The sequence below is a fragment of the Sciurus carolinensis genome, chromosome 14 (assembly GCF_902686445.1).
Source record: "Sciurus carolinensis chromosome 14, mSciCar1.2, whole genome shotgun sequence".
NCBI lineage: Eukaryota > Metazoa > Chordata > Mammalia > Rodentia > Sciuridae > Sciurus > Sciurus carolinensis.
The window spans coordinates 53332821-53352273 of NC_062226.1; the positions used below are offsets into that span (position 1 = coordinate 53332821).

The following is a 19453-nucleotide window of genomic DNA, read 5'->3' on the forward strand; positions in this document are numbered from 1 at the left end:
TAAGTGAATTTTAAGATAGCTATTTTATTCTTTTCTGGTTTTAGATTTAAGGCTGTATTTTATGTGGCTGAATATGCTATACTTCTGAGAGTTCTAGATAATAGAGGGATTACTGAATTAGGATAAATAAAACAATGCCAGCTTGATATATACTTTTGCCAAAATCTTTAAGTCTGACAGATATGTCATTTGATCCTCAAAAGTTCGTATGAGATGAGTAGAAAGGTATTCCTGCTTTAGAACTTTGGAGTGGTTAAGTAAATTCTTTGATCAGGCTCCATAAGAAGTTAGTGACAAAAAAAAAAAAAAAAGATAAAATCCCAGAGGTCGTTTTTCCCTATTAGACAATATTTATCAGTAGCATGATTTAAAATCTGTTGCAAAACACATTTCAAAAATGTCACAATGATATAGATTTATCCTAGTTAAAACTTTCTTATACTAAGCTTATTGAATATTTCTAAAAGTTTTCATACTGTAATGGTTAAAATACGGAATGGAGACAGCTGGCTTGAGTTCTAATCTCAGTTATACAATTTAGTAGCTGCATGACCTGGGCAATTAACTTGTTTTTTCTTTTTGTCTCAGTTTTTTGAACTATAAAATAGAGGTATTATCAGAACCTATCTTAGAGGGCTAAATTAAAGTTATACGGTTAGTATTTGTATGATACTTAGAATCAGCCTACTTATAGATTATATCTATAGTAACAATAGTTTAAAAACTAATGTCCTTCATTATTTTTAATTTACACTGAAACTGAAAGAGAATATGGTACTTATCTAAAAGATTCTCTTCAACAATCAGAAATTTTTAAAAACTCCAAATATAAATTTAAGTTTTAATGGCACAAAGCATGAAGCACAGGCGTGCTGGGGTGGCTAGGGGAGGTGAGAGCGTAGCAGCAAGGCCTGTTGGGGGCGAAGGCACCCTTCGCAGCACCTTCCGGACATGCCTGTCCTTGTAACATAAAATCTTCAATGGTAGCCTTCCTTTATAAAGGGAAGGTTGAAAGCTCAACATAACGAACATGATATGAATGGATGAGACCTGTCATTATCATCTGTAGGAAACACCAGAGTTATCAGGGAAGAATATATTAAATGGCTCAAGGGTTACTGTGAAGCAGTTTTCTATGGCTTGACTGTAAAACTCCTAGAACCAGTTTCTGTTTCTTCAACACGGTGTTCTTTTAGAGTGACCGATCACACATGCAATTTACAATTCATGCAGGGCATATCCTGAAGTTCTTGAAAAAGAAGAAACCTGAAGATGCCTTTTGTGTTGTGGGAATAACAATGATTGATCCATACCCAAGAGACTCCTGGAATTTTGTTTTTGGACAGGCTTCTTTGACAGATGGTGTGGGGATATTTGGCTTTGCTAAATATGACAGTGATTTCTATGGCTCACACTATGAAGGAACAGTGAGGAAGATTCAGAAAACATCTTCCAATGACTATTCTATTTTTGGGGGGGGCAGTTAAGCACTGAGATACATCCCCAGTCCTATTTTGGATTTTATTTAGAGACAGGATCTCACTGAATTGCTTATTAGCACCTTGTTTTTAATGAGGTTGGCTTTGAACACAAGATCCTCCTGCCTCAGCCTTCCAAGCTGCTGGGATTGGTGTCCTGTACCACTGCACCTGGCAATTATTCCATTTTTGATAACTACTTTATTCCTGAAATCACTAGTGTTTTGCTGCTGCAATTCTGTAAGACTTGAACCCAGGAGATTGGACACATATTTGAACTGCAACACTGCCAGTGGCTCACATGCCGAATGCAAAGGCTCTACTTGCTTGGAGGAAGCTGACAGATGACGTCCTCTGAATTTCTGTCCTATCTGTCTATGCAAATTGCAGTGTGCCATTGGCTTCCGATATTTCAGAAAGATAGAACTCATAAGGTACCTGCTGACACACCAAGAGCAATTCTGAAACATAGTTGTGAAAATAATGTGTATTTACTGAAACCTGTGGAAATCTTTAAAAGAATGGAAAGAGTGGATAATAAAATGCTGGCTGTTCTCCAAAAATGAGTACCTTCAGATAGGAGTAATTAAAATAAATATTTCCACATGATGCTCTCAAAAAAATTAAGTATTATTTAACCCAGATTGTATAAAAAACTACAAATAAAGTAAATATAAACAATTAATTATATACCATTCACTAGGAATTTATATATCTCTAACATCTTATTATCTATATAAAGCTGGGTCTTTGGGAAACATGTCTAATATAAGCAAAAATGAAAATGCAGAAAATGCTCCTGAGCACTCTAATAATATAAATGAATCAGGGACATTTGAAAAGTACACATAAGATAATCACAGCCAGGTGTGGTGCAGCATGCTTGCAACTGCAGCAAATCTAGAAGGCTGAGGCAGGAGAAACAAGTTCTAGGCCAACTTAGAAAAATTCTGGCTCCAAATTAAAAAAATGAAAAAGGGCTGGGGATGTAGTTCAGTTGTAGAGCACTAATGGGTACAATCTGCTGTACCATACACACAAAAATGTATCTCTACATAATTGGACAAAATAAAAAAGATGCATGTGGACCTTTAAGAGATTTAAATCTAACCAACTTTCTCAACTAAGTGTTAAAAATATACATAGAAGTTAGAAAATAACTTAGAAAATAAGTTACTTCTTAGATAATCACTGTGTTAGCAGTTTGATATCTGTTTTGGGCTAGATCGTGTTCCCCTGAAATGTGTATGTGGAAGTCCTCACCTATCCCCAGTACCTCAGAATGGGATTATATGTAGAGATAGGTAAAATGAGGTTTAAAGGTGGGTCCTAATACAATATTACTGGTCTTTATAAGAAGAGGAAGTTAGGACATGGAGATGCACAAAGGGAAGATCACATGAAGACAAAGGAATATAGCCATCTACATATCATCTGAGGAGAGAGGTCTCAGACAAAAACAGCTGTCAAAAGTTTGACCTTGGACTTCCAATTTCAGAACCGTGAGAACGTAAATATTTAGTTTTTAAGCTACCCAGTCTGTAATATTTTGTAATGGCAGCACTAACAAACAAATATAATATTGAAAGAAATTTTTAATAGCAGAGAGTATTATGTACTAAACGTCTTTTAGGAAATTTCCACATAAAAACATGAAACAAAATAAAAGTGAACATTTATCTTTTTGTCTCTATATGCCCTGATCAGTGTTCTAAGACTTCAGGTTAGATACAGACTATTAAACAAAATTGCTTTAGGTATCTCGTGTTTCACTTTTCTGACTCATATATTCCTTCAAAATAAGATAAATATTTATAGTGTGTGAAAACTTAGACTATGGAATACTATATTGTAAATAACTTACACATATTCAAATAGGTCTATTTTCACTCAAAATTATGTTAGACCATTTGTTTCTATTATTTTTAATTGCTGTCAAACCATCCACAGCAAGTAAAATCAAATAAATCAACTTAAGTTATTAAGAATTAAAAAAAAAATTAGAAGTCAGATAGTACTGGATCTAACATTCAATTTTATCTTGGTGAAAATGACATATCAGGATCATGAAAACTTAAGGAGAATCACAGAATTTTGAATTAAAGTCTAAGTAATACATAAGACCAAAGAATTTCTCAATGATTTTACCTTCTAGTATATTAAACTTAAACACTAAAATGTTTGATTTATATATTTTATTGCACCTTTTCATAGAAAAAAATCTTTTAAAAGATACATGCCCCCAAACTTGCACAATTATTTTTTCTTACATTTCTAATTTTATATAAGGTATTTAAACATAAAGTGTTGTTGAGGCAAGTTCTACATGTAAACATTTTCTGAGAATGGCATTTAAGAAGTATCCCAATCAATGCCAGTTTTATAAATGATTATTTCTAGGAAAGCAAAATATTTTCAAGCAATGATGTACTTGCTTATTTTAAATTTTATCCTGTTTTATTTTATTTATAATCTTACACTAAAATATCATTTTTTTGGTTGAAAACACCTGAGTCTGTTCCACAATTCAATAAGTCAATACTATCTTAACAGTAATTCTATTTTTAATGTACACTGCATTTACAGTAAAATATTTCCTTCTAGTGACTCTCATTATAAATATGGTCCTATATATACTGCCTTTAGCTTCCAGCGAGCAATTCCCACTGAAGAACAGAATTAAATATGTGAAAAGCAAATGAGCTTGTTTTAAGCAGCATGAAAATGAACTCTCCAATTAAAACTCATCAATCTTGTTTCTTACAAGGTAATTCTATTTAAACTAAGGTCAGCCTCACTTTTAAGCTGTTGACAGTTTCTCCTAGGCTTAAATATAATTCTTTATAAACTTTATTCTCAAAGGTTTAACTTGCTGAGATCTACTACATCAATCTGTTTTTGATTTCTGCTTCTTCTCCCGCCCTCCTCTTCTCTTCTCCATCTCCAATCAAAAAGGACCAAACTAAAATAGTAACGTGTGCAAAGGAGACCAACTGGCTATATGTTGATACTACATTTGGGAGGATTCTGTTTAGTCAGAGGGAGACAAGGAGAGCAGAGAGGAGTTGAGTAATGGAGCAGAAGAAAATGGCCAGTCCCCATTAGCTCCTAAGTTAGGATTTCAGGGTGTCTGATCATATTTTTCAGAGAACAGTACTTTGAGTTACCAGACAAGAATATGTAAGACTAAAACTGAATGATAAAGTCAAATGTAGTATTAATAATTTTTAGATGCCATAATTTATTTTTATTAGAATAAATTAGAGTTGATATAAACTTGTCTTTGAGGATGTTTTCATGCTTAATAAACTTTAAAATCACCTTTAGTTTACATTGCAATTGCTTCATTTCCAGATCCATGCTCCTTGAAGGACTCAGTGATGTAATGTGTATCCGAGGAGTTGTTACCTGGGAAACTTCTGCCAAACTTGTGATTTCAGATGAGGACTCCAATTTCTTTAGTAAATCATCTTTTTCTTTCCGAAGCTCAGTCAAATCCAAATTTAGCTTCTTAAAAAAAAAAAAAAAAGGAAAAATTAATTTAACAATATTCAGTATAAAATCCTACAAGTAGGATAATGTTGAAGAAAACAATTATAAAAAGTTATAAAAACTCTGCAAAAATTCTAACCTCAATTAGCTTTTGCTTAAGGTTGTGGGCTAATAAAGTTAAAACAATATGAATTAGCTGTACTCAATATCTTTTGACTGGTTGGTCTTCACTCAAGATGCACTATTTCTTTGCCTTCACAAATACATGAATGAGCCAGAGTCACAGATAACTGTGACTTCAGGGCCGATGTACTTAACTTGGTAAAAGCCAAGCTAGATCAGCACAGGATAACAGATGTTAGTTGTTTATTCTACTGAGTAGATCTTACTACTCTATATGGTAGCCAAAATATTTCTCATTTAGTAACATGAACATTAAGTCCAATTAACAGATGAATCTTGTTAGGGATTTATTTCAAGTAGTATGCAAACAAACTTGCTCAATTTTATGTACTTGGCTGATAATCTGACAAGTCCTAATTGTAATGTGGAGGTAGAATTGCACTAAACTTCTAATATTTGAAATTTTGATAAATATTTTGCTAAATGATATACTAGTATTTTTTTTGAGGAGTGTTAAAAAAAAAAAAAAACTATCTTACTGTTAGCCCTGTTACTTTACCAATCTATAGTCTGCAGAATGTCACCAAACTAATAGCATAACAACTCCAAGCTCTTTAAGAAGGTAACTGCATGACTGATTTATTATTCCAAAGAAGCTTATAATATGGTAGTCTAACATAAGGAACAATTAGACAAAATGATCCTGAAATCTCTCAGGAGAAAAAAATCTTTCTTTGTTATGAATTCCAATTAGAAACAGCAAAAGATATAGCTGAAAGTGTACAGTAATTTAAACATGGGAAATAAGTAATTTAAGTATTAACACTGTATTTAAACACAACTGCTAGAAACTAAATAAATATGTATTTGTGTACACGTGCATGTAATTAAGAATGAATATTTCAGACCATGGATTCAGAACTAGGGCTTATTTGAGAAAAGAGTGTTTTGGTGAAAAGACTATTTAATTGGCTATATTTTAGCTTATGATCTGAAAGTACAGTTCTATAGATTTTCAGGAAATATTTTTTCAAGAATTGTCCAAAGGTACCTACTAATTAATATCTAAAGGTGAAATCATAATTTCCTTAAATCTGAAAATCTTCTGGGTTACAATTCAAGCTTGAATCCACCTTTCTCCTTATTTATTAATTTTCTATGTCCAATCACTTGTCAGGTTCTATAAATTATACAGTTTCTTAAATTCATTCCTTTCTGTATTCTCTCAATGCAGATTCTCATTATCCCACTGAATTTACTGCCAGGGCCCTTCTTCTCCCTAACTCCATCACTTTTTATACATAATTTCCTAACACAACATTCACCTGTTATCCCCTTATTTGAAGCTCTTCAGGGGTTCTTTACCCCAATGGAATAAATCTCAGATGTCTGTAGATAATAAAGGTTTTTAAGATTAACTTAGATTTGTGTTTGTCACGTTATCACTGAAGTCAAACTTGCCTGCCATTTCTACATAAATGACTACATATAGTGTTTCCTACTGCTGAAGGATTTCTCATCTTTGAAGGGCAACTTAGTTTTCCTCCCACACAGAGCCTTCTATGTTCTTTTCTTCTCCTTTCTCTTTGCTCCCATAAAACTATGTATGGTCCTCATCTATGAGCCCTAGTAAACTTTAAATCCTTCAAAGTTTTTGAGTACTTATGTGTTCACCACAGTATGTAAAAACAATGCTTTATGTATAAAAAGAACCAAAAGAAAGGTTTAAATTTTTCAAGATTCCCTGTTTGTAATATAGATGGTGATACAAAGACATACATCAATTAGTTTTTATTTACAATCTATTTATAACATATAAATTAAAATAAGTTTCAATAATAATGTAGTATTAGTTAAGCTTTTACTTAGGCAGCATATACTAGAGTATTTCTGAATTCTGATGTTAATGCTCTGCATCTAAATTAGACTTTTAAGATTTCAGTTTGGAAAGACGTTAACTCATGGCTACAATTCCAGGTAGAATCTCAGACAACACAAGCAACTAAAATCTGATGAGCTTCTTATCTCCCTGTGAACAGACCTAGGTGCCTTTTCTCATTTGTCATACTCCTATGCCATTATTTTCTGTTCATTACTTCCTTGATGGCAGATATTAACATTATAATATGTCTCTGTTGAGGAAAGACCAAGTGAATAAAAATATTTTTCTGAAAGACATGCATATATAGATTTCAACATCATCTTAACAATACAAAAATCATTAAATGAAGAAACACCGAAATTATGGAGATGGTAAAATAACTTGTATTTTATTAAAATATTTTGATTAAAAAGTACTTAAAATCTATAATCTTAAAAACAGTTCTAATATTATATATGCATAGAAGCATCTTTTGAAATGAGAACTATGCAAATCATTTATTCCATCACTTTAGAATTCTTTTTTATTCCTTGCAATTTTAGACAAACAATGTGGGCTCTATTATTAATTTCTCTGAGTTTGAGAATTCTATTTCTGATTTGAGAAATGCTATAGAGAGAAGAAGTATAAAAACTTCCTTTTCCTTACTCTTGTTTTGGGTTGTGAAACTACTTTGGTGGGTGACCTTGTTAGAAAAACATTTAAGGTTACCCTTAAAATTTTTCTTTTTATCAGAATGATTCATATTTCTCTATTACTACTTTTCCATCACCAATCAAAGATTTTAAAAACTTTATGTTACATTGTATTTAAAAAAGAAATAACAAAGCACAGGTGGAAAAGTCATAATTTCTGGATTCTCATTCTCTGGAACTGTTGCTTATCAGCTGGTGAACTTAAGCAAGTTTGTGACTTTGTTTCCTCCTTTAAAACAGAGAGGATGTTGCCTACTTAACAAAGGAAATTTTGAAGACAGAATTTTTAAAACATCTGTGATAGCACTTCATAGATTTTAAATGTTAAGCATTATTTGTGTATTATTTTGTGGTAAATGCTATCCTATAGAGTCTGAGACATGTCTCAAAAGCTGAGGACATATATTACTTTTAAAAAAAAAAAACCCTTTATTTAATATATGTGTATAATAATCCTATTTCTCTCATGACCGAAATTTTAGTTTGTCTTAAGGCAGTTACTTGTTTGACTAGGATCAACTTAGGATCTTTACTAGGCTACATGCTTATTGAAGACAGATATGCTCCTCTTGACTATATGCTCAGCTCTGTAGACCAAGACTTTTTTAATTTAAAAGTTTACTTTGCTAAGTACTGAAATTTGTATTGATTTCTATATAGTCAATTATTTCTAACCAATTATAAAATACTATAAAATTTTAAAGTAGATACTACTAATTATTTATTTACATGTTAGAGCCTTGGGATGGGACTGGAGATCATTATGATAAATGAAATAAACCAGGCATAGAAAGACAAGTACTTCATAATCTTACTCATATATGGACTAAAATAGTTGATCTCATAGAAATTGAGAGTAGAATGGTGGTTACCATAGGCCAGAGAGAGGAATGGAGAAAGGTTGATCAGTTGTAGTTATGAAGGAGTAAGAAGTTTTGGTGTTGAATTACACAGTAGGGTGATTCATTTATTTATTTTTCTTCTTCCACATTTTTTATTTGTACATTACAGTTGTATATAATAATGGGATTTGTTACCTATTCATACATGCACAGAATATGACATTATAATTTGGCTAATTTTAGATAATGATAATGTATTATATATTTAAAAAAACTAGAAGAAAGAATTTGGAAAGTTTTCACCATAAAGAAATGATAAACGTTGGAGGAAACAGATGTGTTTAACCTTATTTAAACATTATACAATGTATATATGCATTGGAACATCACATGGTACCTCATAAACAAGTAAAAATTTATCTTTTTATGTAAGTTAAAATTTTAATTTAAATTAAAAATAGGGCTGGGGCTATGGCTCAGTGGTAGAATGCTTGTCTGGTTCAATCCTCAGCACCACATAAAAATAAATAAATAAAGATACTGTGTCCATCTACAACTAAAAATATTAAAAATTAAAAATAAATATGATATTGAACAATCATAAATCTCTGAAATGTAAATAACCCTCTAAACAACTATAAGGAAAAACAAGAATACACATACTGAATACCTTACTTATTTGTCAGTAGTGAATCTTGTGGGAGACACAATTTTCAGATGATCCCCAATGACCTATGTCCTGCTATATCTTCCCCTTGTATGTAGGTGGAACCTGAGAATGAACAGGCTATCACTAAAATGATTACAATAAGTTATACTAAAAGGAGATTCTGTGGTTGCAATTAGAGTTCTAATCTAGTCACTTTAAGATTATGCTGGCTGTCATAACCTCAAGAGGTACGTCCCCTTCAAGATGATCAGGGCCCTTCCTGAGAAAGAAATTCTCATGCTGGCCCTGAAGAAGAAAACTGCCATGTTATATGGGAGGACTATGAAGGAACCACAAGGTAAGGATCTAAGGGAGACCTCAAGGAGGTGACAATGATTCTTGGTTGGCAGCCAGCAAGAAAAGAAGGGCCTCAGTTCTCTATACACAAAGAATTTTTTTTTTTTTTTTTCGAGAAACATGTGAGTTTGGAAGGGAAACCTAAGCTATAGAAAGGAGGGCATATGACTGCATGACCAATGTGATCCTACAGTATCTATAATCAGAAAAATGAGAGATTACATTCCATTTATGGATGATCTATCAAAATGTATAAATGCATTCTACTGTCATGTACAACAAATTAGAACAAATTTAAAACTTTAAAAAAAGAAAGAAGGGCAGCCTTGATGACACACTGATTACAGCCTGTGACACTCTGAGCAGAAGACCTGCTGAGGCATCCCAGACTCCTGACTCAAGAAAATCAAGTAGTAATGAAAGTATATGTTGTTTCTAAGTTGTTTGGTTTGTGGTGAGTTGTTATGCAGCACAGAAAAAACGAGTGTAAATCATCTTTTAAAAATCAGCTCCCTGTTGAGCCTATCTCTTTTCCCTTACTCCTACCCTACCCCATATCAAGCAAGTGTCTCAAACCCTATGGTATATAGTTTATATAAGCCTCTTTAGGGAGTAATTTTGTTTCCTTACCATAATTTTGTATGTAGTTTGAATTTTATTTATTTATTTTTTATACTTTTATTTATTTTTATGTGGTACTGAGGACAGCACCCAGTGCCTCACATGTTCAGGCAAGTGCTCTACAACTGAGCCACAACCCTAGCCCTTAATTTTATTTTTGAATGTGCCATTTTTCTTTTCTTTTCTTTTCTTTTTTTTTTGGTGCTGGGGATCGAACCCAGGGCCTGTGCTTACAAGGCAAGCACTCTACAGACTGAGCTATCTCCCCAGCCCTTGAATGTCCCATTTTCTATGCTTAGAAATATAAAAATTGACTCTACCAGACCTGCATCTGTAGTTCATTTGCCAAGCAAAAAGCCTCTGTTCAGAATCTTTCCTTTGCTACTCTCAGCAACAGGAATCCCATGAACAGGGTGAAGATGTCTCCCTTAGCCTACTCTTCCTTATTCTGTTATGTGGTACTGCATTCACAAATTGCTTTAATTTTGGGCTCCAACTTGACATTTTCTGTAGGATCTGGATGGGAAGTATCTAGATTCAGAACCTGACTCAATATCATTCATTCTTCTTACCTATCAGGTGGTAGGCACTGTACTAGTTCTATATTTTCAATGATAATATAAAAAAGTTATAACCTTGAGGCAAACCAGAGTCTACAAACCAAAAATATTTAATAAAATATGCACCATCAAGAAACAGAACAGGAAGTTAAGGGAAATGCTGCTCTCCTCAGTTCCTGACTAATAATGCCTCTAGAGTCAGTTTCTTTTCAAGTACCCTCCCTGATATCCTGTGTCACATGTGTCCTAGAAACTAGAGGCAGCATCAACTGCCCTGGCCTATACCTTAACCTCTGCTCTTCGGTTTTTATGTGAGAGAAGGTGCCTACTAGAAGATGGGTGAATAAACTGAGGAAAGACCTGAGGAGATGGAGCACATCTTCACCACCAGAGACTTCAGTAAACAGGCTAATGTTTAAGAATGAATTATCAGAAAAAATGGGCCCCCAGAAGATTCTACAGGTTCAATATAAGAATAAAGGGTTTAGAAAGAAATCTGAAAAAATAATTTCCCTCATGACTCCCAAGACAATATATTTTTTATATTTTTGGATCTTGATGTCTCCAAGGAATAAAATATTCAACACCTGCTTATTTAACGGATACAATACTAGCTATAGCATATAAAGAAAATGTTTTTGAGTATTCAAATACTTTAGAAGCAGTGCCCAAAGGGAAAGGAATAGGATTGTACAGATTTTTCACTTCTAACAAGAGACTAATTCTGACCTACATTTTTTTCTAGACAATAGTTACCTGATGGTATTCAAAGATATGGTTTGCTTTTTCCACATGTTTTTTACTACTACAGTAAAAGCTTAAAGTAATAAAACATTTTAAAAATTAGGAAAATATTTTCACTTGGAATAGTAGGATCTGAAAAAGAGACACAGAAATTCTAGAGAATCCAGCCATGACATTGAATGCCATGATTAGAGCAGCAGGGGTTTGGGGAAGCCCTTGGAAGAAATGGGTTAGTGGCAAAAGAACTCTTCCAGCTAATACTGGAGCAAAGGTTAGATGCTGAATGTTGTAAAAGGTCAATCAGCAACAGAATAGTGAGGTGTAGCTCCCATCTGTAACAACAGAGTAATCTCTGGGATTTTTTTTTCCTTTGAAAGTCATAGGAGTTGACAGTCAAAGTAGGAAAAAGCAACCACTGAATGGGAGTGGTCTGTTTTGAATTACTTCACCAAAATCTCTAATCTTAAATTCTGTTTAGGATTGACACAGGCCGTTATTTAATGCTGAAGACAGAAATAAGTTCATTGATATTTTCACAACCTGATTATTCTGGTTCATACTTAAGCAGTCAGCAATTTAAAATCTTATTTTTAAAAAATAATTATAATGTAAATTTTGTTATCAGAATCAAAGCAGAGAATGGAGATAAAATTCTAGTGTAGACTATCTATGTGAATTTTACAGGCAAGAACCCTCTAGAAATCCCCTAGAAAGAGAAATTTTAATATTTCTTCCTCCTGTGAACAGACTCAAAATTCTCTTATTTGGAATATAATGATTTTATAGGGAATAAAATGAAAAGAAACAAAATTCTGTGTTGTTGTCCATGTATAAGACTAAAAGTTTAGTCACTTAATTAAATAATAATCCTGGAGCAATCAAGACACTAACACACATAATTTAAATAGTTTAGAGTTACAACTCTCAAGTTTAGTAATAAAAGTTTTAAATTTAAAACATGAATTTTGCTTTGTTATGATATTTGAGACCATCAAGAGAAAAATTTAAAAACTGAAAGCCAACAACAAAAGGCTCTAGACAGATATGTAATTATCTATGTAACAAAATATCTTATGAAAAATCCACTCAGTTACTACATCACTCACTTATAAACTGTTTTCTGACAAATGCAGTTATTAAAAGCCTACAGTATGTTTCACAAAATGTCAGGCAAATGAAGGTAATATAGAGGACTTTTTACCAATGCTTTTGCTAGTAGTTAGACTTCAGTAGCCTTTAGAGACCATTAAGTACCCTTTGGCTAATTGGCCAATGGTAGATTAATCCCCTTTTTATTCCAGCAGCACTATTTTAACACCCTTATACTCTGTCAGTGTAGTGTCTGAATGACAAAATAATACTGTGCATGAATAATAAGCAGAAAAGTTAAATTAACATTTCATGTTTCACATGCCATACCTATGTGTCAGAGAACTTTCTTTTTAAGTCACTGACATTCAACTTTTTAAAATAATCTCATGTTGACATCTTATTGAGGTGAATTTTCCTAATTACTGCTAATTGCCTATCAAGGAAAAAAACTCTTTTCATGAAATGCAGTTGTCTAGCACAGATGAACCAAGCTCCAGTGTGCACATTAAAGACAAAGCATGACACTTAAGGTGCTACTTTGCTATAAGGTCATACTAAATATGGTTTGCAATTAACAAAGCAGTTTTTTATGGTACTGAAAATGCCAATCTGTCTTGATGTGTTCAAATTAGATTCTATCAGAGAAATATGAATAAGTGACATGGTACGCTCAATAACATTTACAAGGAGTAAATTTAATTCAATGCCCTTGCATTTTGTAATGTAAGTTCTTATTTGTGTCCAATTAAATCATTATTTTATAAATATCTTCATATATGACTTCTCAAATTAAAAAAATACCATTATTTCAAATGTCAAATTGTTCAAAACAGGTTACTAATACTCTTAATTCTCAAAACAGATCAAAATGCTGAAAATATTTAACATGTATCCTTTGATCTGCATTAACACTTTTGACATTATTGAGATTTGTAGTAAATTTTCATCTATGTGATGAAAATTTCAAAATAACCAAAATAACTAAGTACATTTCAACATAATCTAAATAACTAAACCAATGCATTTTAGCTGAATCAAATTAAATCACATTACTTCAACTTCTGTTCTTACAACTATGTGACAAATAACAGATGTATTCTATGTGAAATTTGAAAACTAACATAACTGACTTCCAAGTATTTGTGGACAAAAGTCAACATTTGTCTGTTTATAGCAAACAGAGCTTAACTATTGGTTTGTAATTTCAAATTCTCAGTTCAAGTTACCAGAAGAAAAGCCCTCCTTACACACCAGATACTAAATACAAATATGGACACCTGAAATCAAATGTATATATAGAAAGGTTCATCATTATCACTATGAAAATTATTTTTCAGTGTCCATATGGTAATATTATAAGTTCAGTTACAGCTCTCCTAAACACTTGACCCACACATGACTTGCTTACTACTGACCATGAGGTTGCAATGCATTTCCCATTCTGAATCTTTACCCTGGCAGGAATAAAAACAAATGATAGTGCTATTTGATGTTCCAAAGGAAAACCTAAGTAACTAAAAACCCATTTTGTCACTTTCCTTTTACTTTTTACTGCTTAAACTCAGCTAATTCAACACAGAAATATCTATTCCTCATATATTCTATACACACACCATCTTTAATCTATTTTTCACTCCTTTTGTCAATACTTCTTTCAGGTATTGATATTGTTTGGAGGCAAGAGGAAAATAATCCTCTCCAAACTATACAAAGAAAAAAAATTTAAAAAGTTAATAAATATGCCAAATCAACAAAAATCATAGTGTTTTATGGTAATGTTGACACAATATCTGTTTCTAAATAAAGAACCACAAATTTTCAAGGGAAGTTACACTGACTGAATTATCAGGAACAGACTCTAGAATACAATCTGTAGAAATCTCATGAAGGCTCCCTCATTATCCTCTAATTAAACGCAAATCTAGAAAATAAGCTTCAGTACTCTGGATTGTTTTTCTGTCCTAGTGGAGTGGTATTACAGTATTATTACCCCTTGTGTAATGTATTTTTATTGATCAGAAAAGCCTTTGTGGCTCAGAAATATCCCATTGTATGTATGTGTGTGTGTGTGTACATATATATATACACACACCACGTTTTTTCTATTCATTTGTTGAAGGGCACCTAGGTAGATTCCATAGTTTAGCTACTATGAATTGAACTGCTATAAACATTGATGTGGCTGCATCACTGTAGTATGCTGATTTTAAGTCCTTTGGGTATAAGCCAAGGAGTGGGATAACTGGGTCAAATGGTGGTTCCATTCCAAGTTTCCTGAGGAATTGCTATACTGCTTTCCAGAATGGTTGTGCCAATTTGTAGTCCTACCAGCAATGTACAAGTATACATTTTCTCCCACATCCTCACCAACATTTATTGTTGCTTGTATTCTTGGTAACTGTCACTCTGACTGGAGTGAGAGAAAAATCTCAGTGTAGTTTTAATGTATGTTTCTCTAATTGTTAGAGATGCTGAACATTTTTCATGCATTTGTTGACCAATCATATTTCTTCCTCTGTGAAGTGTCTGTTCAGTTTCTTAGCCCATTTGATTAGGTTATTTGGTTTTTTTTGGTATTATGTTTTTGAGTTCTTTATATATCCTGGAGATTAATGCTCTGAGGTGCAGGTGTCAAAGATTTTCTCCCATTCTGTGGGCTCTCTCTTCACGTTCTTGATTGTTTCCTTTGCTGTGAAGAAGCTTTTTAGTTTGATTCCATCCCACATATTGATTTTTGATTTTACTTCTTGCTCTTTAGGAGTCTTGTTAAGGAAGTAAGTTTCTAAACTGACATAATGTAAATCTGGGCCTACTCTTTTTTCTATTAGGCACAGGTCTCACAGCATGTCCAGCATGGATGAGGGAAAGGGTTCCTGTAGAAGGGATGGGCAGGCTGCGAAAAAAAACAGCTAAGAAATTTATTTATCAAAAGGAACAACAGAAGACAGAATTAACTTTTGAAGCAGGGGCATGAAAGATTGAGGGACTGGCTCTACCAAAACAATGGAGCTGGGCTGGGGTTATAACTCGGTTGGTAGAGTGCTTGCCTAGCATGCACAAGGCCCTGGGTTCAATCCCAGCACCACCACCAAAAAAAAAGGAGCCCTTGTTTGGTTTGTTTATACTGGTACAGATCAAAGGGAGAATGGTAGGAGCTACTTCCATGAAACAATATGGGGTGGAGTTAAGCAAGCCATGTGGTTCTAGCAGGTCCTTCCCACAAGGAGGTCCTGTATTCAAGCTTCAGGAGTGAACCAAGGGCAGGGAAACGACATACTCCAGGCAATCTGGAACAATTTTCCATAACTGTCAGTTCCTGAAGCCAGATTTCCCAAATAGTTCAAACAGGGTTTTTTTTTTGTTTGTTTGTTTTTGTTTTTTTTGCAGGCCATGGATGGTGTCCCACATGCAGGGTCTGTAATTCCTAGCTCCTTGATCCACTTTGAGTTGAGTTTTGTACAGGGTCAGAGGCGTTTAATTTCATTAGCTACAGTTTTCCCAGCATCATTTGTTGAAGAGGCTATCTTTTCTACAATGTATGTTTTTGGCACCTTTGTCTAGTATGAGATAACTGTATTTATGTGGGTTTATTTCTTTAAAAGAAAAGAAACCATTGGTCTAACATGTGTTGTTTTGTTGGCAATTTGAAATTATGGCAATTGCATGTAAATGGATAGAACTGTATAATATTATGATAAGTGAAATAATACAATCCCAGAAAAACCAAAGGCTGATAGGAATGTTTTCTCTGATATGTGGATGGATGCTAATTTCACAATATGGGGGTGGGGGGGGTGTTTGGGGAATAATAGAAGTATTTTGGATTAGAAAAAGGAAAATGAAGGGCAGGGAGGGGAATGGGAATAGGAAAGATAGTAGAGTGAATTTGACATTATTATCCTATGCGCAATGTAATTCAACATCATGTACAACCATAAGAATGAGTATATATACATATACTCCGTATATGTATAATATGTCAAAATGCATTCTACTATCATATATAACTACGCAGAATAAATTTAAAAAATAGAAGTTATAAGGAAGAATCAAATGGAAACTTTTAGGCTAAAACAATAACCAAATGATTAAAATATCACTCAGTGGCATAATAGCAGAATGTAACTGACAGAAAAGAATAAATAAAAGTAAAAAGAGGGAAAAAAAAGAGGTCTTTGTGGACTAACTTGAGGAAATGAATGCTCATGTATAGTCCTGTTACTAAACATTAGTAAGAATTTGGACAATTAAAAATTGCTTGTAATATTCAATTCCTATACAGATTTCAAAAGGCAGGTATTGTTTAAAATATTTTTGACATCTAAAAATTCATAATCAAGCATGAAATACTCATGAAATTCATATTTTATAAGATAAAGTCCTTTCAACGAGCCTCTAAAAAGCATTTATGAACAGTGGGGTTATTTAAATTACACTTAAAATAGTTCACAGAAATAGTGCATTATCACACTAATCTAAATTAAATACTACCAACTTTATGGGTTACAGAATCAAAGACTAAAGATAATCCTTTGTAGCCCTAACTTTATATGTTCAAATTAGTGAACAGCTATACATTCCTTAAATACATCTTAAATATGAATAGTGCCATAATACTTAGAAATTTGAAATATTTTATAACAGGATCAATAGTTAACTGTATGTTTTTCCTTGTAGTATCAAATCTAAACTTGCAAATAAATTATTTGGATAAAAGCTAGTCAGAGAATTTTAAAAACCCTACAACTCATTACAAATTTAACAGCAGCAACACTGAGTATTCATGTGATGTTGATCATTTATAAATATATCCTACTAAAATTCTCAAGAGAAACAACCTAGTAATGTTTTTCTGTATTTCCTATATAAGTTTCATAAGTCAAGGAAGTTTAAAAAAAGGGAAGTTTTTTATTTTTTTAAATTTAAAGTTTCGTTTTTCTCAGTGCTATGTATCAAATTCAGGGCCTCTTGTTAGGCAAATATCTAACACTGAGCTACAGCCCCAGCTGATGACATATTTTAAAATAAGTTTTTATAATTCCTGAACTTGATAAGATACTGATGAAATTTTAAATTAGATTTTTCCCCACTAAAACCTAATATATGTGAAAATAATCACAGAAATACCTTTCATAACATATAATAGGAATGCCTTTTACAGGAGGAAAACAAGAAATTTATATAACCTGGAATTATACAATATTATTCAAGATATTTCTCAGAGATTTCATTGAAAAGCTATTTTTTTAACACAAAAAAGATCACACAAAGAAACTTCTTCCATCATTCTTCACTTCATTTTCTGTTTAGATTATCTTGTTTATCACATTCTTTCAAAGAGTAATAACAATTGATCTAACAGAGTAGTAACTGAATAAATAAAGTCAGATAAATATCTAGTTCTCAGTCAGTTATCTTACATGAAGTACCATGATTTTTCAGATCTTTAGGAAAAGGGTAGTTATTTTTGTTTTTATAAATCAAGTTTGGTTCCATGTCATTCTTTTAGAACAGTGGTTCTTAAAAAATACATGCTACTCAGACATGGAATTTGGAAATCCATGGTGATACTTTTGAGTACCATGATGATTGGAAACTTAAGTGGGTGAAATCCAGGAATACAAAATATACTGCAATAAGTAGATTAGTCCTGCTCAATAGAAATGTCCCCCGTATCCTGCATGACTCAAATCTCCTGTCAATTTTCATGTAGGTAAAAATATGCATACAATGAAGTTAACCTGAATACTAACTCAGAAGTACATATAGACAACACATTTTTTCTTCTTGTAGTCCTAGAAAGTTAATTATCTCCTAAATCAGAGAAAGAGAGAAAGATCAGACTGAAAAATCTTTTTTTCCTCTGGGGTCTAAGCTGTAAGGATACAGGCTTAGTACCTGGCTAGCATACATGGAAAATCTGCACTGAAAAGGGTTGTCTGGGATGAAGAAATGTGAAGTAAAGAGGAAGCATCAATGTCATTAATGTCTGGTGCCAGTTCCTAAGTTTATTTTCTTCTGATAATCTTTTGATTTTGTGAGTTTATTTTTCTTTCTAATATTAGTCTGAGTACAGTTTTTATCACTTGCTATCAAGATTCCTGCTAATACAACTTCATAAATAAACTCCAACAAACTGTTCTCAGTTATTTTCAATTCTTGTACCATCTAACACTGTTGTCCAAATCTTTTCCTTTTTAAAATTTTTCTTTCTTTTCTGTATAACAGCATGCTTCTACTTTTCCTTCAGTTTCTCCATACGCTTCTTTTTGTTTTCCTTCTCTGACTCTTCTGCTCATATAGCAGATACTCTTCTAATCTTATCTGGCTGCAAAGATTTGTCCATCTCCAGCATTCTTTCTGTGGGCTTCTTAAATCAGTAGGTTTCCTTCTTTTTTTAAAATAAAATATTTCAAATATACCATAGGTATGTAATAATGAAAAATGAATTCTCATGTATTAACTACTCAACTGAATAAATATGAGTCCAAATGAAAGCTATGAACAATTCTCCTGACTTAACAGAAATAATCACTATCCTGAATGACTTTGGTGTTTATTTTTCCCTCATGTCTTTATACTTAGCATGTATGTATACATGTATATATGTGTGTTTATTTATACGTGTGTGTATAAAATATATTTCAAAAACTTATGATTTTAAGATATTCCCTCCAGAACACTAAAGAAAGAAATTAAAGAAAATCTTAGAAGATGGAAAGATCTCCCATGTTCTTGGATAGGAAGAAATAATATTGTCAAAATGGACATACTACCAAAAGTGCTATACAGATTCAATGCAATTCCAATTAAAATCCCAATGACGTACCTTACAGAAATACAGCAAGCAATCATGAAATTCATCTGGAAGAATAAGAAACCCAGAATAGCTAAAGCAATCATTAGCAGGAAGAATGA

General features: G+C 32.7%; 1 protein-coding gene and 1 pseudogene across 7 annotated transcripts in view; one reads left to right on the plus strand and one right to left on the minus strand.

Annotated features, from left to right (window-relative positions):
* Nucleotides 1–19453, minus strand: part of Cntln (centlein) — a 365014-nt gene that overhangs the window by 42177 nt on the left and 303384 nt on the right. For 6 of the 7 annotated variants that reach the window (XM_047524968.1, XM_047524966.1, XM_047524964.1 and 3 more), the window contains one exon: nt 4800–4988. In XM_047524968.1, coding sequence (XP_047380924.1) covers nt 4800–4988 — 189 coding nt within the window. The remainder of the gene's footprint in view (nt 1–4799; nt 4989–19453) is intronic. The other variant, XM_047524967.1, reaches the window with a different exon arrangement.
* Nucleotides 857–2087, plus strand: LOC124964756 (archaemetzincin-2-like; annotated as a pseudogene).